The following is a 23,764-nucleotide window of genomic DNA, read 5'->3' on the forward strand; positions in this document are numbered from 1 at the left end:
CAATTAATATACACTTATTAGGATTTTTTTCAACCAAAGACATGTAGCAGAATACATTTTGGCCTAAATCTATAAGGAAATGATTTAGTTATTTTTTTTTTTTAATTGGATGTATTAAAAATATTATTAAAATATTTAAAAAAAACGATATATATATATTTTTTCGTTTATATAATAAAAAAATTAAAAATAAAATGTAGTGTTCAAATACCAACAAAAGAAAGCTCTATTTGTGTGTGAAAAAAATTATATACATTTTATTTTATTATTATTATTATTTGTTGACTGAGCTGTGCTGAATAGCAAAAAATCCACTGGTCATGTTGGGGGTTAAACCTTCCGGAGGTCAATTAATAAAGGAAAAAGTTTGTTTGGACCAGCTGGGTTCAAATTAACTATTTAAAATTGTATGGAACTTGGACTCTAGCTACAATTTCACATTGTTTTCTACTTTAGTAAAAGATCTCCTGACTTTTAGACTTTCTCATCATCGTGTAATATATAGTCATCAAAATGTCACAGTACTTAATATGTTTTTTCTTATTTTTTACCAGGTGAATATTGGTATACTTATTGCAGTAACAAGGATAATATCCAGAATTAGTGCTGACAACTACAAAGTTCACCGAGATGCAAACGCATTCAAGTAAGTAATAATCATGATGTTAAGCTTGGGGGAAACACAGGGATATTAATTCTAATGAAGACATGTGTTTTTTTAACATATACAATAAAAGTAAACAACCTTTTTTCTTTATTTACTAGTCAGTTTAACATGAAAAATGCTGCAGTTTTAAAGTCCATGTAGACCCTAACAATGAACTTCTTATATTTGCTTTATTTTTGGTCTGTTATACTGTATATACAATTAAAAAGGTTTTGTTCTGTTCAATAGGTGACAAAATATGTTTTGATCCTGACAGAAATCCAGTCATCTTATAACTTCCTGTCTGTCCTGCACTCCTATTATTTATTATTTATCATCTCCAGGTGTAAATATAGAAAAAAAATAAGAAATAAAATGATTGCAGCAACCACATCTAAGGAATAGTAGGTCACAACAAGGTTTATATTTGGAGCCATGCATTTATGACTGAAACTTGTGACTCATAATGCACTGTGAGGCCTTTGTACCTAGTCTGTTAAGCATTAATCTGAAAGTGTGGAGATGCAACAACAAATAAAAATTCCCAGCTCAACTTACCAGCTGGCCTGCAACAAACCGAATTGTCCTGTCTAACAGTTCACATTAAAAACAAGGGTTTAGTTTGCAAATACACGTTCACATTAAAAACAAGGGTTTAGTTTGCAAATACACATGTAAGCTGCAGAGACCACAACATGACACCACTGTATTATCTGCAGTAGAGTTGGACGAACGGTTCGGGCTTAGCAAAAGTTTGGCCCGAACACCACCTGTTCACCCGTTTGGCGAACACCTGAATTTGTAGGGTACTCAGTGGGATGTTTGCCCATCCAGTGCCGCACTGTGTACTGGGCACTGTTTACTATTCACACAGAGGGCATAGTATGCATTGTATGCTGTTCTTTTTTTTTGGATTGCCAGCAATTTAAATATCTTTTTTTTTTAAATGTCAGTTTTGCTGCACCAGGCTCTATACTGTAAATGGTACAGATGTGCCAATTTACAGACTAAGGGGACCCCTCAGGCACTATATGTAAAGGCATTTATCATTTTTATTTCACTTTAACCACTTCAGCCCGGACCATTTTGCTGGTCAATGACCGTGCCACTTTTTGCGATTCAGCACTGCGTCGCTTTAACTGACAATTGCGCGGTCGTGCGACGTGGCTCCCAAACAAAATTAGCGTCCTTTTTTTCCCACAAATAGAGCTTTCTTTTGGTGGTATTTGATGACCTCTGCGGTTTTTATTTTTTGCGCTATAAACAAAAATCGATCAACAATTTAAAAAAACATTTTTTTTTACATTTGCTGTAATAAATATTCCCCAAAAATATATAAAAAAACGAATTTCTTTCTCAGTTTAGGCTGATACGTATTCTTCTACATATTTTTCGTAAAAAAATCACAATAAGCGTTTATTGATTGGTTTGCGCAAAAGTTATAGCGCCTACAAAATAGCGGATAGTTTTATGTCATTTTCATTAATATTTTTTTTTTTACTAGTAATGGCGGCGATCAGCGATTTTTATCGGTACTGCGACCTTATGGCGGACACTTCGGACACTTTTGATACATTTTTGGGACCATTGGCATTTTTATAGGGATCAGTGCTATAAAAATACATTGATTACTGTAAAAATGTCACTGGCAGGGAAGGGGTTAACACTAGGGAGCGAGAAAGGGGTTAATTATGTTCCCTAGGTGTGTTCTAACTGAAGGGGGGGTGGGACTGACATGGGTAAATGACAGATCGCTGTTCATACACTGTATGAACAGACGATCAGTCATTTCTCCCCTGACAGGACCGGGTGCTGTGTGTTTACACACACAGCTCCCGGTTCTCGCTCTGTAACGAGCGATCGCGTGTGCCCAGCGGTGATTGCGCCTGCCGGGCACGCATGTCGGCACCAGGGGCAAGCATACCTATTAATAAGCTGTGATATATAAAATTTTTGCCTATGTTGTTCATTTCTTTGAATTCCACAGCTCAGACAGATTTATGTAAAAAAAAGACAGGAAAAAAAGGGCTTGTGATTCAGTCTCATTTACTGCAATTACATTTTTCGTATAACCCCATGAAAATACCCACTTAGCATATACGGTATATGAGGCATATCTTTTAGTTGGATTGTATTCATATGTATTCTATCTTTGTCCGATGAATTTAAGCAGTTTTACAGTGCTAAGATTTTTTTGCTTAGCTTATATTGTTGCATATAAAACTCTATCCATTATTGTGTTCGACTCCAACTCTACATGAATGTTGTCCTGGAAACTGCAATGCTCGGAGTTGGGGATATAAATTAAACCCTCTAGGGTAAGATTAGGGATTATCCTCTGTGCATCTGGCCAGACAATTTTGTTTTCTGATAAGCTGTTTTACAATAAAATCCCGATCTGTGCTTATTGACACTATTATCACAATAAATTGGTAAAACGCGTTATATCTGGTCTTTCTGTTTGTAAGAATGATAGATTTTCTATCTTTTATATTTTTCATTTTTTTTCTAAGCTAGTATAGATTTGTAAAAGGGGACAATATAATTGAATCTTCGTAGGTAGCTTGTGAACACTATCACTTGACCTTTACCTACCAGTTTTATTAAGAATGGTAGCATTCAGCCATAACTTTATTTAGTCTTTTGCTGAAAAGCAAGTTCTGTTGAATAAAAGGAAGTAGGAAGTGCCTGCTGACAGCTGAGCAATGGCACAGCAGACAAAAAAAATAGCAGAAGTAGCAGGGAGGACAGTGTGTGATGTGACAAAGAAAGTATTGTATGTCGTATTATATCCCTATTCATTTCATTCATTCAGATCACAGATAATACTGGCACAAAATATTTCTTTCTTTATCAATGGGTATCAAGAATGTTTAGTGAGGTTAGCATAATATCTATGTTGATGTAGGTTTATTTTCTGTGTTGTGTCCTGCTTATTACACTACATTACCAAAAGTATTGGGATGCCGGCCTTTACATGCACATGAACTTTAAAGCCCCATACACACTATCAGTTTTCCTGATGGTTTTCTCTTCAGGTTTACCAAAACCATCTAATATGAGGTCAAACCTTAAGCGTTTCAATTTGAATGCAATCAGGCAGGTCCTTGTACTACATGGTTTTGGTAAACCTGAAGAGAAAACCAGCAGGAAAACTGATAGTGTGTATGGGGCTTAAGTCTTAGTCCGTAGGGTTCAATATTGAGTTGGCCCACCCTTTGCAGCTATAACAGCTTCACCTCTTCTGGGAAGGCTGTCCACAAGGTTTAGGAGTGTGTCTATGGAAATGTTTGACCATTCTTCCAGAAGCCCATTTGTGAGGTCAGGCACTGATGTAGACAAAAAGGCCTGGCTCTCAGTCTCTGCTCTAATTCCTGCCAAAGGTGTTCTATCGGGTTGAGGTCAGAACTCTGTGCAGGCCAGTCAAGTTCCTCCACCCCAAACTTGCTCATCCATGTCTTTATGGACCTTGTTTGCGCACTGGTGCACAGTCATGTTGGAACAGGAAGGGCCATCCCCAAATTGTTCCCACAAAGTTGGGAGCATAAAATTGTTCAAAATGTCTTGGTATGCTGCTACATTAAGAATTCCCTTCTCTCCACATCAGTGCCTGACCTCACATATGCGCTTCTGGAAGAATGGTCAAACATTCCCATAGACACACTCTTAACCACTTAAGGACCGCCTCCTGCACATTTACGTCGGCAGAATGGCAAGGCTGGGCACGAGCACGTACAGGTACGTCCTATTTAAGCGCCCAGCCGTGGGTCGCGGGCGCGCTCCCGTGACCCGGTCCGAAGCTCCATGACCGCGGGATCCGCGGACCCGATCGCCGCTGGAGTCCCATGATCTGTCCCCGGAGCTGAAAAACGGGGAGAGCTGTGTGTAAAAAAAAATCGCTGATCGCCGCCATTAGTAGTAAAAAAATAATAATTAATAAAAATGCAATAAAACTATCCCCTATTTTGTAAATGCTATTAATTTTGCACAAACCAACCGATAAACGATTATTGCGATTTTTTTTTACCAAAAATAGATAGAAGAATACGTATCGGCCTAAACTGAGGAAAAACATTTTTTTTATATATTTTTGGGGGATATTTATTATAGCAAAAAGTAAAAAATATTGAATTTTTTTCAAAATTGTCGCTCTATTTTTGTTCATAGCGCAAAAAATTAAAATCGCAGAGGTGATCAAATACCACCAAAAGAAAGCTCTATTTGAGGGAAATAAAGGGCGCCAATTTTGTTTGGAAGCCATGTCGCACGACTGCGCAATTGTCAGTTAAAGATACGCAGTGCCGAATCGCAAAAACTGGCCGGGTCCTTTAGCTGCCTAAAGGTCCGGGTCTTAAGTGGTTAAACCTTGTGGACAGCCTTCTTAGAAGAGTTGAATCTGTTATAGCTGCAAAAGGTGGGTCAACTCAATATTGAGCCCTTAGGACTAAGACTGGGATGCTATTAAAGTTATTGTGCGTGTAAAGGCGGCCGCCCCAAAACTTTTGGTAATATAATGTATTTTCAAGGAACAGCTGTTCTGTTTAAAAGTGTGCAACTTAAGAAAAGGGTGTTCTCTTACTGTAAACAATATGAAAAAACAATAAGGCAAACAAGATTAGGAGGAATTAATAATAATAAAATAGAAAGGGAAGGAACAAAAACATGCCCTGCTTGGAGGATTGTGGATAGTGGGTATATAATATAACCTAGGTGCTCCAGGGCTTACTGCTGATGTAGAGAAAACAAATGTTATGTTTTCCGAATGTTAATCTGGGGCTTGGGGCCCAGAGTCTTTGTAGAGACTTGGGTAGGGTGAAGTCTTTATTCCTAGTACAATAACGTACCTGGTAGCCAGACCTCATTATTAGTCTGTATATGTGAGCTGATACTCAGGGCTCTCTGCTGTGGGAGCCAATTGCTTAAAGGGTAACTACATCTTTGTGGGGAAATAAAAAGAATATACCATATACACTTGCTACACAAATTATATGGTAACTAAATGTTATTATAGTTTACTTTTCTTTTCAAATCTGTAGCTCTGTAATATTCTATAAAATACATTGCACTATGGCAACCCAGAGGTGTTCTGTACACAGATGTCAAAGTGGTCACGTGATCAGAAGCCAGTTCTGCTGGCTACCAATCTTTATCCGGGACCGAGGGCTTGTTTGACAGCTTGGTCTTTGTGCTGAGAGTGCACAGTAAGCATGCTCTCAGCATATAAACATTGGCCACCCAGCGATCCATATGTGCGGCGTCTGGGTGTAAAGCTTATCCTTTTGCTGCCACACGTATGTGTTGGGTGCTCGTGAAGGGGGTTAAGCTAAAAGTGATACTAAGGTCTAATTTTTTTAAATTGAAAAATAACAAACATGTTATACTTATCTGCTCTGTGCAGTGTTTTTGTACAGAGCAGCAGCAGCCCAGATCGGGTCCCTTGCCGGCCCTTCTGGCCCCTCCCTCCTGCCGAGTGCCCCCACAAGCAGCTTGCTATGGAGGCACCCAAGCTGAGCCCTTCAGACATGGAGCTGTGGTTTGGCCCCGTCCCCTCTCTCTTTTAATTGTCTCACTTTGATTGACATCAGCGGGAGCCAATAGTTCCCTGCTGCTGTCTCAGCCAATGAGGATGGAGAGTCCCGGGCAGCTGAGTCTCTCGTGCAACATCGCTGGATCAAGATGGGGCTCAGGTAAGTATTAGGGGGCTGCTGCACACAGAATGTGTTTTATTTTAATGCATAGAATGTATTAAGAAAAAAAAACTTCTGACTTCAGAACCACTTTAAGATGGATGAAATACTACTAAAATGTATATAATATTTTAGCATGCTTGAAAGCGAAAAACATTTGCCCATTAAAACTTTGCTTGCCCTTAAATGGAAAGTCCTCATTAAAGGTTTTCTGAGTCAATTACGATCCTCTGTATTCCCTTACTATGGAATATTACACAGAGAAACTGTCAAGAGTGACTTTATTTCAGTAACCTGTTCTTTCTCTTCAGCTCTGTCCCCAAAGGCTGAAGACTTGCTGATGAAACACCTTTATTTAACAAACCATTTACTCTGGAAACAGCTGGGAGACACAGTCAGTGTATGCTGACATTAAAGGTTCACATAATAGCTTCAATGTCTCTCTCCTATGTTTTATTTGTGGCATCGGAAGTGCAAACCTTCTTGGCTCTTCAAGTGCAGGGATGAAGGGAAGGTGAATATTACCTGTGGCAGACAGGCACAGTGACACCCAAGTGTTATCTGTCACTGCAAATAGTAAAGAATTACATAGCTTAATACATACTTTACTGTATTCCATTCACACAACGCTGTGGAAAAGGGCAAGCTGGTTATTAAAAACCAAGGCGTACATTTAACAAGTTGGGAAGAGCGCACAATCATGTGATCTGTCCAAGTCACATAACCTGCTCTCTTCCAATGAAAGAGCTTTCTAAGCAGAAAGAACTCTGTAGGGTAAGGCAGGCTCCACATTGCCCACATTCTATCAGTGTGGGGGGGAGGGGGACACAATACAATATGGAGCGTATAGTAAATATAAATGAGCCCCAGAGTGTAAGGATCTCTCAGCAGGCAAAGGGATCTGTGCAATTGCAGCAAGGATGTTGGAGGATCAGGGCTGGCCCTACCATGGGACCCGATGGTACCATTGTACAAGGCAGCACTTTCAGGGGGGCAGCAAATTTCCTGCCTGCACGCCATCCCATTCTGCCAGCTCCATTCTCCACTCCACTGTGGGGCTAATTGCCGTCCTACCGCTCCTCCCGTTCCGCTCTCTGCTCCACTGTGGGGTTAATTGCATTAATAGAGCCATAACAGGTCCTTTTTATACTCCTATATACATGTATAGAGCCATGATAGGTCCACTTTATCATGATATAAAATAATGGATGTGGGGGCATTTTGGTGGGCGTAATTTTTTTTTGGGGGGGGGGGGGCAGCATTTCATTCTTGGTACTAGGCAGCACAATGTCTTGGGCCGGCACTGTGGAGGATGCTTCTAGTTTCAGGTGATTCAGCACTTAAAGCGAAGGTCAGTTCAATAACAGTATCTGCCTGCAGAAGGAAAGGTTTATTGATGGCCTGTACAGTACAGAGATCTCTATCTAGAGTTATCTGTACTATTATCCATCAGTGACCTGTCTGCGGTGCATAAACATTGTTCCCCTCAATGATCAGCTTCAAGAAGCATCAACCCTCCAGTGGTAAGTATGCAGCGTGTGCATTAACAACTCTTATCCCTAGTGTATTAACATTATGTTCCCAGTCCCCAGCTGCTGTGTATTAACCCCTCATGGCCTCAAAGATCTTTAATCCCTTAACCTTAAGTACCCAGCACATGTGTATTAACCCCTCAGGGCCTCAAAGCACTGTGTTTTAATTGCATTAACCTGAAATACCCAGCACATGTGTGTTAACCCCTCAGGGGCCACCTGCCAGTATGTGTGTTGACTGCTTGGCAGCCAATCCTCAGCAAATGTGTATACCTCTCAATGCCCAGGGCATGTGCATGTCCACCGAAGCATCCAGTATCCAGTTCATGAGATAATCCTTCACATTAAATCAATGCACCCCACCTGTCATCTTCATTGTCCCTGGTCCAATAGTAATCCAAACGTATTTCCTGCTTAAACCGTTCCTCATCAGCAAAGCCTTGTCCCATTTCTCACCTTCGCTGTTTCTGGACTTCGTGAAGTAGTCACTGCTACTAACCTGCTTCAGTGGGGGAGATTTACTAAAACTGGTGCAAGCATAATCTGATGCAGCTGTGCATAGTAACCAATCTGCTTCTAGGTTTTATTGTCAAAGCTTCATGGACATGGATGATTTTCCAACCCCACAGCCAGTGGTGTATTTAGGTTTCGTGCTGCCCTAGGCCTGACTAAACTTGTGCACCCCCTAATTTAAATATGAGCCACCCCTTCCTGTCAAGGCCACGCCCCTTTCTATTTTAGACCCGTCTTGAAATTTTTGAGTGGGGACACTAGTTCTTAGGGCCTGGGGGGGGGGGGTGCATTCCCTTAATTTGCATAGATTTCCTCTCACTTCTTGTTTGGCTATGGGGTAGGAAGTGAAGGGAATGGGATGGTAAAAAATAAACTGACAGGGGCTATAACCCTCCTTGACTCTATCCAAAATGAAAAAATAAAGTGTTGCCTATAGTTCTACTTTAAGCACAAATTTCTGATAATTTCTGATAATTTTATGGAGAGTAAGAAGACATAACCATGCCAATGGTGCAGCAGAAAACATATAGCACAGTGAGGAAGGTTTGTGGTCCAGGCTGATAGGACAGTCAAAATTAGAAGCAGCTTGTGTTACACTAACAGTGTAGCGCAAGCCGGCAGGGACTCTTTCCGTGCTGCCCCCTTGTTGGCCTAAGCCAGGATACAGCCACAGCTGCACATACACGTGCTGCCTATGGTTGGCGGAGTGCAGTGATGGCTTCCTGTGGGATTGCTCAGGTGATTTGGGACTACCATCCGACCCCATCCCTAGTCCTCAGTATCCTCTCCACCATCTTAATAGTCTGTGGCACTGCTGACATGCTCCTTGCCACCTCCACTGTCCCCACATAATCTTCTTTAAATTGAGCATGCCCATTTACTGGGAACAAATTTTGACCTCTATTCCTCCTTTGTAGAACTCTCTGTAGGTACGGTGTGTAGAGTTCAGCTCTCATTCGAAACACCTTTTTTTAACATTAAACTTTGTAAAACTTTTATATTTTATGTTTGTTAATTTGGTTTGTGGCACATTTAGCACTTTTTAGGGACTAAAACTGAAGCACAAAATTGTACTTTGTATGAGGGCTCGTACACACGACCGAGTTTCTCGGCAAAAACCAGCAAGAAACTTGCTGGGAGATATGTTTTTTGCAGAGGAAACCGGTCGTGTGTACATTTTCGTTGAGGAAACTGTCGAGAAACTCGACAAGCCAAAAAGAGAGCATGTTCTCTATTTCCTTGATGGGAATGGAGAAAATTGGCTTGTCGAGTTTCTCTATGGCTTCACAAGGAACTCGACGAGCAAAACGATGTGTTTCGCCTGTCGAGTTTCTCGGTCGTGTGTACGAGGCCTCAGTTGTAAGCCTATTGTGTTCCCCATGTTCAAACTATATCATAACTATAAATCTGAAAAAAAAAAAAAAATCATAAACACCTATATGAATGAGGAAAAATAGTGGCGCTAATATACATAAACAAAATAACTGTAATCATATACTAAATACAGTGTGAATGAACTAAATAACACCACGTGACATGTGATATAAAGTCCATAAATACTGTATGACATTCAAAGATGTGAGATCTTCTTATATCTGTATCACCTGAGGCTAGTCACTTCACTTTAGCAACATAGGGTTGGGTATGCCTGGTTTTAGCAGAGACCTCTTCTCCATCGCTCAAACTAGCTGTCAGAGCACTAACTTTGCAGGCACCTAATGGCAACTATTGGAAAAAGTACTCCTGGCCAGCAATCAGGGACTGCTTGTGTGCTAGAAATAAAATCAACTGCTAGTGCTAGCAGATTAGGCCTTCGGAAGCAGCGCTTTGCAGGAGCATTTAACCCTTTATTTGGTCGCTTGCGTGGGTTAAAAGCGCCCTGTTAGTGGCTGTAAAGCGCCATTATGACAGTGGTAATGCACTGCTAATATTAGCGCCACTTTACCGCTAATGCCCCGCCCCAGTGTGAAAGTGCCCTTAATTTTTGCCTAACAAATGTATGCAAGTGTATGTGTGCTGCTTTAACTCACAGGTTCTGGCTGGGCCTCTCCTTGCTTTCAGTTCTGAACTGAACGGGATCTATAGACGCTGGGTGACGTACTAGCTCCACCCACTGTTGACAAAGTCCAATCCGGATGTAACGTGCATATGGGGGAGGAGCTTTTCCTGTGACGTCACCCGCGTCCTTTCTGCTGCTGCTCGTGGCTGTTGCTCCGAGTTTTTATTCTATTTTATATTGCCAATCGCCTACTGGCCAGTTGTTTTCTGGCAGATTGTCTGTAGTATGGTGAAGCGCTGTTTTTTACCTTTCCCTGGAATAAATACAGTCTACACTTAGAACGTGTTTTTTTTTTTTTATTCCGCATTGGACCTACTATTCACCGCTGCATTGGACTCCACTGCACAATCTCCCTTATGGTGAGAACAAGCTGTCTTTGACCACTTGTGAAAACATATGGTCCATCTCATCTGGTAAGGAGGCACTTCTTATACTGGTGGAGGATATCATCACATTTGCAGAAGATTTTTGCTATTTCACTGGGTGTCATCTTAATTCTTGATTCTTCAGTCAAGGACTTTATTTGCGCTGCACTTTTATTATTATTTGTCATTTATATTTTTTTTGTTTTTTTGTGATTGCCTCTGTTGGTGTTCAGCTTGCAATCAATTTAGTTTTATTTGTAACATTTGTGCGCTGATTGCTGTTTTTTCCAGTTCTGAACACTAACTGATAGTAGGGAGAACCCCCCCCCCCAAGTAAAAGGGTCTAAAAGTTAAAGGAGATGGGGTAGAGAGTAGAACTTCTCTTTTAGGGGTGACATTTTACTTTTATAACATCTCCCTGAGGATTTAGCTGTTTCTGTATCATTTTGTGGCCTGGACAGAGTCTAGGCTGAATCTGCTTCCACTCTTTACATGAGGGTTTTGTGTGATGTGCAGCTCCTTATTTTGCTTCCCAATGTAGTCTATCACTACTTGTGTGAAAGAGCCCTTGATCCGCAATAATTTAATACCTTTCCTTCAACTGTCCAAGGTCCCTTACCATCTTCTAGCTGGCTTCTTCCAGGTGCCAAGCTGCAGCTGTTCTCATTGTCTGGCTTGGGATGACATAATTCCTTTACAGAAGTTTAGTCACCTTGGTGAACAAGATCTGTGCCGAAATGTAAACTAAGCTGCAGATGTGAACCTTTGTGTACACTCTAAAGAAGACTGAAAGCAGGCAGGTAGGTTTATTTTATTTCAAAAAAGGCATTGCTGGTCTCTTCTGCAATAAAGAGCTTGTCTACTCACAGTTTTTTGAATGAAGACTTTAGTTCCGCTTTAAATTTCTATGACCTAAGGGCCAGTTCACACCACATGCAGTCCAGTGGGTTTTTCTCTGCATCAAAAATGCATGAAAAGTAGGTTATATGGTTTCCCATGGCATAGTTAACACCAGTGAGGTCAGTGCCAGGGCAATCCAGTTCCCCCCCCCAAAAAAAAATAGAACATGCACACTTCCATCACATGAAATCACAATATCTTACTATAACAGTCCATTCAAGTCACAGCCGAGCTGTAAGTGCCTTATTAGCATAATAAAGATGAAAATCTCAGGACAAATTATATCTACCCACTGGCCACTAAGTAAATCAATCAAGACCATTTGAAAAATGGCAAGGTAAACTCAAATAATAAATATCTGACAATAGCAAGCAAGTGTAGATAGAAACTCTTCATGCAGGTAAAGAAGTCTTAGGTTAGTAAGCTTCTCCTTAACTTATGCCATGCCTCCAACAGTCAAGAATCCATTTCCCCATGGCTCAATGTATCTAATTTTCTATTTATCTGTGCTGATGTAGTGTTTATATGGCAGTGTCCTGCAATAGAGTTTCATAAGTTGTAACTGGAAGTGTGACCTGCATACACAAAGCGCAATTGTACATACTTTTCAATATGAGATTTTACTGCCTTTGTTTACCATTTGGATATTAAGATGGCACAATATAAAATCAGCTTTTGCAATACCTGTTATATATATATATATATATATATATATATATATATATATATATATGCGTGTACAATGTGACCACTTCTTCTATAGCAACAAATTAATTCATTACCGTATTTGCCGGTGTATAAGACGACTGGGCGTATAAGACGACCCCCTAATTTTCCAGGAAAATGTTTGGTTTTGGTATATACTCTCCATATAAGACTACCCCCTTCCTACTAGTCTTTCTGGAAGCTGAGGGGTAGCCAGAACCACTGACAGAAACAGGCTTTTTTCAAATCTCACTGTGCCTTTACATTACACTACATGCCTCACTGTGCCATTACATTACATGCCCCCACTGTGCCATCACTTGCCCCCACTGTGCCATCACTTGCCCCCACTGTGCCATCACTTTTCCCCACTGTGCCAACAGTGCCATCACTCACATTGTTGATTCTGACAAGCCGATGACAGTCTCCGTGCTGCGAGCGTCCATGATTTAAAAGCCGCGCCTTCTTTTCAGACTGTCCTGTGATAGGCGGAACACAAATTTTCCCAGCAGCGCCTCTATTCCGCCTATCACGGACGTCCTCTCGTCCGAGGATGAGAAGGCATCTGTGATAGGAGGAACACTGAACAGAGTCGCTGCTGGGAAAATTTGTGTTCCGCCTATCCACAGGACAGTCTGAGGCGAAGGAGCGGATTTTAAATCATGGACACTCACAGCACGGAGACTGTCACCGGTGTATAAGACGACCCCCGACTTTGGATGCATTTTTTTGCATCCAAAAAGTTGTCTTATACGCCGGAAAATACGGTACTTCTTTGTTGTACTCTCATTTCAAAACAACTTTAATTTCCCTTTGTACCGATATGCTCAGATAGTTTTGCTTGCCAAGTATGCCATTTCTGCAGTCAATTAACGTTTTAGAAATGTACAACCAGGGTTATCACAAAATATATGAACGTAGGGAGGGGTGGTGGCGCTGCCCTACCTACAACTGGACACAGCAAGAATTGTGTACAGTAACCCAAATGGGTATGAGGTAACGTGTAATAGTCTAGTGGTCAATACAGTAAGTGAAAGCAGACCTGTGTTCCGACAAAATATTATGGTGATAATACAATATTAAATAGAATGCCCCACCACATATATATATTATGGGGTGAAGGTAGGTGAGAATATCACTAGTAGGCTATAAAAATAGCCTGTGAGGGTTCCACTGTGCTATAAATACAAATAAATAATACTAGTAAAATACGTAAAAAATTATACATGTGACAAAAAGAATGAGCGTGTGACAAAAATGCAAAGTTGTGGTACTTGTAAATAAATATATATTATAATAGTCCAATAGTATGTATATATAGTACAGAAAAATATAGTCCAGCGATATATATGCAGTGAAAAAAACTTATTGCAACAAAAATATGGAAAAGGCCATCCAGGGAGTGATAAAGTCCGTGCTGTTAAAGGTGCACCTGTGAAGGTGAGTGCTCAGGTATACAGTAGTGGAACTTGCACGCAGTGGTCACGGTGCTCCCCCTTATGGGTCCCCACTTACCAGAGGCACTAACCCCTGCAGGGGTAAAGTGCAAGTAGTCAGCCTTGGACGGCTCAGTGGTCTCCCGTAGTTCCTCGGTTATACTTGGGACCTCCTAGATGTAATAGTGATGTTTTATCCGGATCCAAGGTGAGTAGTTGTTTTAAAAGCCAGCAGCCCTCCGGAGAAAAAAACACACTGACATAGCGTGGTATGTTGGAATAAGTGCTTGGTTTATTAGCACTCACAAAAGCATGCAGGGTACATCAAAAATATAATAAAGGAATGAACATAAAAATATGCTAGAGCGGGGGTGGTTGCTCTAAGAAATAAAAGTTTTTAAAAGCAAAAAGATGAATGTGGAGCAGCTAACAGCCTGTTAGCATAGCTCCGTCGCTGCACTGGGTAAGTCAGGAAGTATCGGCTATCGCCTGGGACCGGCGTGCGTTCCACTGATACTCAAGCTAGAAACCGGAAGTGCGTGCGTGTGTGCGTGTATCCGCTTTACGCGCGTTGGTTGTAGCCCTTTAAATAAGAGCTTATGCTAATTAACCTTACGCCCTTGTCTCTAATATATATAAGACGGACATTTAATATTCAATTATCTTACTTATATTTTATTATGTTCTATATATTTGTTTTTTGATTTCTGTAAATGACCGCTAGTTAATGGCGCAATTAGCAGATTAGGTTGCCTGTTTATACATATTGATTTATACCGATTGTGGCGATGGCAGACCCGCACAAACACTGCGGATAGTATGATTACGGTACATTATGGCCACAGTCAGGATAATAGGGTGTAAATATGCAAACAGGATAAACCCAAGGTTACACCTCCTTTAAGATCGGATTCGATGGGAACCCCGCATGAAAAATACGATTGGCCACTGCCGTTAGTGGGTGGGGTTTTGCATATTGAAACCTACTATATAGGCCACCTTCTGCTGGATGCGTGCACCCGCTTCTGAAGACGTAATATGACGAAACGCGCGTAAAGCGGATACACGCACACACGCACGCACTTCCGGTTTCTAGCTTGAGTATCAGTGGAACGCACGCCGGTCCCAGGCGATAGCCGATACTTCCTGACTTACCCAGTGCAGCGACGGAGCTATGCTAACAGGCTGTTAGCTGCTCCACATTCATCTTTTTGCTTTTAAAAACTTTTATTTCTTAGAGCAACCACCCCCGCTCTAGCATATTTTTATGTTCATTCCTTTATTATATTTTTGATGTACCCTGCATGCTTTTGTGAGTGCTAATAAACCAAGCACTTATTCCAACATACCACGCTATGTCAGTGTGTTTTTTTCTCCGGAGGGCTGCTGGCTTTTAAAACAACTACTCACCTTGGATCCGGATAAAACATCACTATTACATCTAGGAGGTCCCAAGTATAACCGAGGAACTACGGGAGACCACTGAGCCGTCCGAGGCTGACTACTTGCACTTTACCCCTGCAGGGGTTAGTGCCTCTGGTAAGTGGGGACCCATAAGGGGGAGCACCGTGACCACTGCGTGCAAGTTCCACTACTGTATACCTGAGCACTCACCTTCACAGGTGCACCTTTAACAGCACGGACTTTATCACTCCCTGGATGGCCTTTTCCATATTTTTGTTGCAATAAGTTTTTTTCACTGCATATATATCGCTGGACTATATTTTTCTGTACTATATATACATACTATTGGACTATTATAATATATATTTATTTACAAGTACCACAACTTTGCATTTTTGTCACACGCTCATTCTTTTTGTCACATGTATAATTTTTTACGTATTTTACTAGTATTATTTATTTGTATTTATAGCACAGTGGAACCCTCACAGGCTATTTTTATAGCCTACTAGTGATATTCTCACCTACCTTCACCCCATAATATATATATGTGGTGGGGCATTCTATTTAATATTGTATTATCACCATAATATTTTGTCGGAACACAGGTCTGCTTTCACTTACTGTATTGACCACTAGACTATTACACGTTACCTCATACCCATTTGGGTTACTGTACACAATTCTTGCTGTGTCCAGTTGTAGGTAGGGCAGCGCCACCACCCCTCCCTACGTTCATTTATTTATTCTACTATCCCCTATGGGGATTTGTTTTTGGGGGGCTGCAGCCTGATTATTGATTATTGATTATTTTGATTATTTTGATTATTCTGATTATTTTGATTATTTTACCTATCGTTTTTCCCGGATTTGATTAGACATTTGTTTAGTATCTACTGCCATTTATATTAGCCTGGTCAGATCCTAAGCGCGGATTAACCCCTACCCTACTTTACTATCACAAAATATGTTCGGGGAAGATTATACTTGTGCATATCAAGAACAATTTAGAGCATTTGTCCTTTTTTCATGGTATTTGTGTAAAGCTGTTGAGCGTTGTGCATAATTAATGCTACATTTTATAAAAGCCATGGGAGACACTTGTTACAATATGAGCCATTACAAAGTGGAATCACAGCTTCATCATTTTCAATCCATTTTAAAAGCTCAAAGGTTTTAAAAGACTTGTCCAGTACTATTGATTTCCCCAACACATCTCATTAGGATATTGTAATAAACTGCAAATATGTATTAAATATTTTGTCAGTTATTTTTAATTGGTGTGTTGGAAACAATCTTTGGGGTAGATTTACTAAAGCTGGTGCACTCAGAATCTGGTGCAGCTGTGTATGGCAGCCAATCAGCTTCTACCCCCCTTCGGAATAACCCTAAGTAATGTTAAAATACTTGCCTCTTCTAACTGCTATTCTTACTAATCTGTGTAAGAAAGACGCATATGCGTACCTATTTTCAGGCTCTTCTGGCTCCCATTAGACAGCCAGTGCAGCTGTAGGGGAGTGGAAGGAAGTGCTGATAACAGGTGAACCATTAAAGCCTATGGGGTTATCTATGGGCAAATACTGTGCATTTTTGCAATTACAGTTGCACTCTGCAAATGCAGGTGCTCCAGAGCTTAGTAAACAAGGTAAAGCTTTACATTACAATGAATACCCAATCACATGAATGAAAAAAAACTGCATTTTTGCTTGCACATAATTGGATGATGGAAGTCAACAGAGCTCTCCCTCATTTACTAAGCTCTGGAGCATCTGGACTTGCAGAGTGCAATTGCAAACGTGCATGGTCTATTTGCCTTTCTTAAACCAACCCCAATGGGTGATGCCACTGTTCCAAGCTTTATCAGCTACTGTTTTCTGCAGATCACATGACCAGACCGAAGTGGCCTGAAAATAGGTAAGTACAGTATACATATCTTTCTTACACAGATTAGCAAGAATAGGTGTTAGGTGGGGGAAGGGAGTATTTTTAAGATTACTTAAGGCTATCCCAGAATTCTACTTTAAAAATGTACTCAGTCAATATATTTAAAAAATAGTAGGTGTGTGTTGCTTTAAACATATGTACATACAGCCAGCATAGAACATTTAGTAGTTAAAAATTTTCCTAAATGTACCCCAAAAATAAATTAACTTCTAAAACCACATATTTAATAAAGGTTACATTAAATTTAGTATTATTAACTATGTAGCTATAGAAGAAAAAATATCTATTGTTGGACAAATAACTAAACGACTACATTTTTTATTGATATTTCTGCCTATATGTGGCATTTGTTTATATTTTTTTGCTAAAAAAATTATAAAATTGAAACAATCAAAACAACAAGCAGTGTGCTTTATTCCAAACCTAAATGAGTCATGGCCACCTCCCTAAGGGAATAATAATTCCCTCAGAAATGTTAGTAAACCTGGGGCTGTTGACTTACATAGATTATATATTGTATATTATAATAGCAATAATAATAACACCAACAAGGCAGATTATGTGCTGGCATAATTTACTAAGTGAAAGAATTCAAAGCACTTGAAGGTGGAGAATTTGATGGTCACGTCATAAATCCCCTGATGAAGCCAAAGGATTGGTAAAACTAGTAGGGAAAACTTGACCACTGGCTTGTATCTTAATGTATTGCTCCCACAATATTTGTACACTGCTCTTATGTCCGAACTAAACTTTTTTATCTTTATGTAACCAATAAAACGTTTCTATTTTTGTATATCCGCTTCTGTTTGGTCTCTATTCTGGTACCACAATAATCCCATACTCCTCCATTCCCTCTTTTTACTCAATCAAGGGATGAGGTGCCGTATTCTTATTTGGACTATCGACCACTAATTACCCACTTTTCCAACTAAACATATCTTATTTCTTGGAGTTGTCATGTACAATGAAGGACAGGTAGGCCTGCACTGTAAGTGACAATGTCAAGGGTTTGTTCAACAATTTGGTGTTCCTTAATTAGCCAAAAAAAGGTCCTATATTTTAAAGGCACACACAAATTTAAAGGGGTGTAGGGTAGTCATTAGTGGAGACCATGCACACTTTGTCCTAGTGGTACACCACATTTGTACCATTAATATGTTGAAGACCTGCATATACTCAATTTCCAGATGAGACAATTTTTGCCAGAATCAGAGTCAAATTTTTCCTGTACCATAGCATTGCGCAGAGGAAGAATTGTAATCAATACACAGCCAGCAAAGGATATACCGTATTTATTGGCGAATAACACACACAGGCGTATAACACGCACCCTAACTTTAGGAGGGAAGTTTCAGGGAAAAAAAATTCCACAGCCCCCTGCGTATAACACGCAGGCACAATTTATCCTCCATTTTCAGTGTAAAAAAGTGAGTGTTATACGCCAATAAATACAGTATATGTAATGCAAACTATACACAGAATAAAGACATTCAAATATTAACACTTATTGATAATCTTCATTTGATAATTATCACATATACTGTATATTCTAACAGTAATAATTTTGCTTTTGAACTTGAACTGCAAAACGAACTTGCCTAAAAACTGCTGGAGGATAAAAAAATGATTTGGGTTGCCTAAAGAAACACACAAAATGTGAATCAGTTCATCAGTTTACAATAAAATACCAGGACTGAAAGCATTTCAAAGCATTGCGGGCATTTTAAAGTGACTCTACAGTTAACATAGATATCTTGCCTTGACTAAAGATCTAATGCTCTTATGATCATAAAGATAGGCCAAATGCTAATTAAAATACTGTTAAAGTTACCGTGATACATATCTGCTCCATAAAGGTGCACTTTATCAAGTGTTTGTGTGAACATCTAATTTCAGCTGTCATTGAAGAAGGGCGTCCTGTCACCCTGAAGCCAATCTCTAACACACGTAAAACATTGATGGAATATAGAGAGTGTGAAGGATGGATTAATGAAAGTCATTTGCGCTGATTTATAAAAAGAAAAAAAAAAAAGCAGTGATCAAAAGTAAACGTGTTTCCATATCAACCAATTAGATTCCTTTTTTTATACCTGAACTGGGAAAATGACCACTGACAGTTAAAGGGTTTCACCTCCAGTTTTTTATTGTGTAATCCTTTTTTACAAGTAACTGAACCAAAAATAACTTTGTTACTTTTATCACATCATTAATCATTATAATTAGTGATCATAATTATACATGACTTAATAAAAACCGATTATGGTTTGTTCTATTTTTAGATTATATGTAATGACTACAAACTTGCCAGTTCTGAAACGGGCACACTTTTGCTCGTACTTTGTTAAAAGCTAAACTACACTAATTAGAAGGATAACTGATTCAACATCTCCAGCTGCATGTTTCATTTATTATTTAATGATGGTTCCCTTTAAGCATCAACGCTGTTGGTGGAAGTCCGAGTCAGATTCATTATGCTAATACTTTCCCATTAACTTTCAGTACATAAATACAAAGCATACTAATGAGATTTTTATTATCAGGATGTCTCCAAGATGCTAAGAATAGTTCCCTTAACTAGGAGTCAGGAGCTGAGAAATGAGTGGGTCATATCACTTTACAGACCCTCTCTCTCTCATGCTGTGCAGATCAGCCATAATATATGCTAAGCAGTGAGATTACAATATTATCTCAATTCAAGATGGCAGAAAACAAGGCTAATGTTGCAGTGTTAACGTATATGTTATCTTGCAGAGAACATGTGGTGCCAGTAAGGGTTTTTAAGATTAATAACGCTTTCAGATTTTTGAATTGAACTTAAGAAATGAAAGATGATTGTAATAAGCATATTTTATGTGTATCAAGCAATACATAACATGTTTTTGATGCTTTAATATTTACCTAGAAATAGAGGAAAGAGCAAGCTTTGAGGGAAGGAATAAATACTGGTGAAAAACAAAAGAAATTATTATTGTCTAAGATTTGGGTGCAAAGATGTTATCTTTTCTTCCTAGTTCCACATAGTCTGTGTTTCAGTCTGTCCCAGTAGTTTAACACTTTTGGCAAGCTAAGGCTGTATAGTTGGGCTGTCCGTTGGAACTCTGTTCCTCTAGCAGCCAACCTTAGCCAGTCAGTCTTGGGTCCCCCAAGATAAGAATTAGTAAACTAATGTGTAAGGAGGAAAGTTCTAGACACCTATTTGTAAAGTCCATAAAATGATTTTATTACAAGTCACATTCAGTAACTTCCAATATGTTTTGGGGGTTCAAAGCCTCCGATCTTCAGGGGTTGGTGAATATTGAAGAAAACGTTTGTATTTGACTGGTGGAGTATTTTCAGACAATAATATGGTAGAAGGATGTGCTCCATAAGTATGTTAGGGTGTGTACAGGTGTCTCTGATTAGGGTACTGATGTATTCTAGTGAAAAAAGAAAGTGAATGTCTAAGCATTGAAGAGGAGTTCCAGTCTGTAAAAAAATAAAAGTCAGCAGCTACAAATACTGCGGCTGCTAACTTTAATATAAGGAAACTTACCTGTCTAGGGATCCCATGATGTTGGCATCTCTAGCCGATTAGTCAATCGGCTTCGGGTGCTGGCGCTGGCGTCTGTAGTAAGGGAAACAGGAAGTGAAGCCTTGCGGCTTCACAGCCTGTTTTCCTACTGCACATGCATGAGTTGTGCTGCACTTTCTGAATGGCCCCGCCATGTTCTGGGACCTCTGTGTGTCCCAGAAGGCAGCAGGGGAAGGAGGAGGGGATGCAAATGATGTAGATCGCCATGCAGCGTTCTTACCAGGAAGTGGGAGCGGGTACCTGCCAAATCAGGTACTCGCTCCCCCCAAAAAAAATGCCAAATGGGGCAAAGGAGGGTGCGAACTATTCTGTTTTATACTCAGTTGTGACATGATGCTACTTGTATATCAAGACATCGCGTGTATATCCAGACAAAATGTATTTAAACATTTTGCTTGTCTTGCAAAATGCTCTCAGACCAAATTACTCTCAAACCAAGGTTTTTTCTGTATATCAGAATTATTCAAAAGGATAAACCTATTTCTGGCCATATTTGGGAAAAACATGAGGAAAATCCAAATGTCTACAGTTTTGAGACTTAAGCAAATAAAGTATGTCCTATGAAAGAATAATTAATGACTATTTTGACATGTAGCAGAAAAAGTGTCTAAGAGACTGACATGCCAGTGGTCATTGTGCTACTGGTAATGTTGACCACCACAGTAGGCAGTGCCGATCCTGACCTCCCTGGGGCCCTAAGCAAAATGACATGTCACATTAAAGCAGGGGTCTCCAAACATTCTAAACAAAGGGCCGGTTTATTGTCCATCAGACTCTTGGAGGGCCGGACTTTGGCCAGCGGGGGTGGAAATTTTCCTAGCATCAGTGGGACTAGACATATGGAATTAGTGAGAGAAATAGTGCCCCATCATTGGCATCATAGGGAGAAATGGTGGCCAATTAGTGGTGTCAGTGGGAGAAATAATTCTCCACTGTCGGTGTCAGATGTCAGAATAGTGTCTCATATCAGTGGGAGGGATACTGCCCCAAGGGCCGGATAAAGGCAAGTAAAGGGCCGCATCTGGCCCTCGGGCCGCAGTTTGGAGACCACTGCATTAAAGCATTAAAGTTGAGAAGCGGGGGGGTCGCTGCCGACAGTGACATATCAGATTAAAGTTGAGAAGCGGGGGGGAGGGGGTGTTCTGCTGTCGGAAATGACATCTTACATTAGAGTGAGAAGCGGGGGTGCTGACATCTTACCTCTTCTCCCATGCAGCTAGCGAGTTGAGGGGCTGAAAAATTACTTCTCACCAGACAGAGACGGGGCCTCTAGTAATTTTGGGGGCCCTCCACAGCTTTGCGGGGCCCTAAGGGGCTTGCATAGTGAGCCTATAGGGCGGATCGGCCCTGACAGTAGTACATCACAAAACATCTAAAGTTCCCCTGAAAAGAGGAACATGTAGTTATGTAGGGTATTATATTAAGGGACTCAAGCTATAGTTCCACAGAGAAAATAGAATAAATGAGGATGAATGAAGGAAATCAAATAGTTAAAGGAAAAATCTAAAGCATCAGAAAGAGATGAGACTCAAGAAAAGGGTAGACAGCAAATGATTTATACAGAACACATAGAACAATTCCTCAAATGTGAACAGCAGTATTAAGTGTTAAAAATATGTTTAATTTTATTTTAATTTTAAACTGTGGGGAAAGCAATGAAGAAATGTGTGGCATTATGAGTAAATAGTGTCATTATGAGATATTAATTAGAAAACATCATAACTAGAAAATATCCATGCATGGGTTATTTAAAAATAGTGTAACCTACAGTATGTGGATATAAAAAGACCAGAAGAAATATACCCCAGATGTTTCCATTTTAGCCTTGATCACATACATTTCTTCAATTCATTAAAAATGTCTGGTATGAAGAGTTCACTCATTTGCCTTTTCACTGGGCATTTGCTTACTTAAAGGCAAATTCCACACAGCAGAAAAAAGGATATCCCCCCCCCCCCTGCCCAGTGGTTAGATCTTCAAATATATCATGCTATACTGGAACCAAAGCAACCCTGAATATGCATCCAGCACTGCATATATCTACACAGGCCAAATATGCATGTAATACCAAACATTAGAATTAAACTTGTACTTACAGAGAAGCAACTTCACCAACAATAATAATTTATCCCCACAAGCACAAGGATCTTCCAACAAATGTAGAAAGTCCTCTTACTGGAAGCTGGCAATAATGGAGGAGATCATCAAAGTGAAAATGCTGGAGTGGATGTTGGAGAAATCATATGAGAAAAACTAAAGAAGTGACCCAAGCTGGGACTAAAGGGAGGCCAAACCTGTGTGTGTGGTTTTACAGAGTGGAGGTGAGAAGATTATTTGCTCACAGTACCTCCCTTCACTCTGATGAAGGGGCATTGGCTCTGAAACATGTAAGTTCAGCAGAGGTACTGTGTCACACACAGATTTATCCCCCCTCTAGTTGCAGCTTGGGGCAATTCTGCAGTTTCACTCCAAGATGAGTTATTATTGTTGGTGATATATCTATATATATTGATTCATTTGCTTCTAAGTAAGTGCAATGTTAATTTTTTTATTTTATTACTAAAGTGGTCTTTTACCTTCACTCTATCTAGTGTGCTCTATTTTTGTTTTTGAATGCTTGTTTAGTCTAGGGATTAGACATGTGCACACTGAAATATTTTGTTTTGGAATTTCGTTTTCGTCTGTAAAATAAATGTATTTAGCTACTCCCGAAATTCATTTTTATTTATTTAGTTTTTTGTTAGAAATTGCATTTGTCCGAAAATCTGAATGAATTAAGGACGAATCTGTCATTGAAGGCTTATGGTGTCCAATGTTCAAAGAAGATTCGACGGAGCAGCGAAACTGTACGACACTGCAATTGTACATTTCCGGTCGAATGTTCCGCCTACAAGCTATAGTAGAATTCTAATGTTGTATGACTAGTAAAAATGATATTTATTAATCATTATTACTAGTCAACCAACATTAGAATTTTTCTATAGCCTCTGGGCCGAGCATTT

General features: G+C 39.9%; 1 protein-coding gene across 2 annotated transcripts in view; it reads left to right on the forward strand.

Moving 5' to 3' along the window:
- The window catches only part of ADGRD1 (adhesion G protein-coupled receptor D1), an 802,257-nt gene that overhangs the window by 725,783 nt on the left and 52,710 nt on the right, over positions 1–23,764 (forward strand). For both annotated transcript variants that reach the window (XM_040347511.1, XM_040347515.1), the window contains one exon: positions 555–646. In XM_040347511.1, coding sequence (XP_040203445.1) covers positions 555–646 — 92 coding nt within the window. The remainder of the gene's footprint in view (positions 1–554; positions 647–23,764) is intronic.

Source organism: Rana temporaria, chromosome 1 (genome assembly GCF_905171775.1).
Source record: "Rana temporaria chromosome 1, aRanTem1.1, whole genome shotgun sequence".
Classification (NCBI taxonomy): domain Eukaryota; kingdom Metazoa; phylum Chordata; class Amphibia; order Anura; family Ranidae; genus Rana; species Rana temporaria.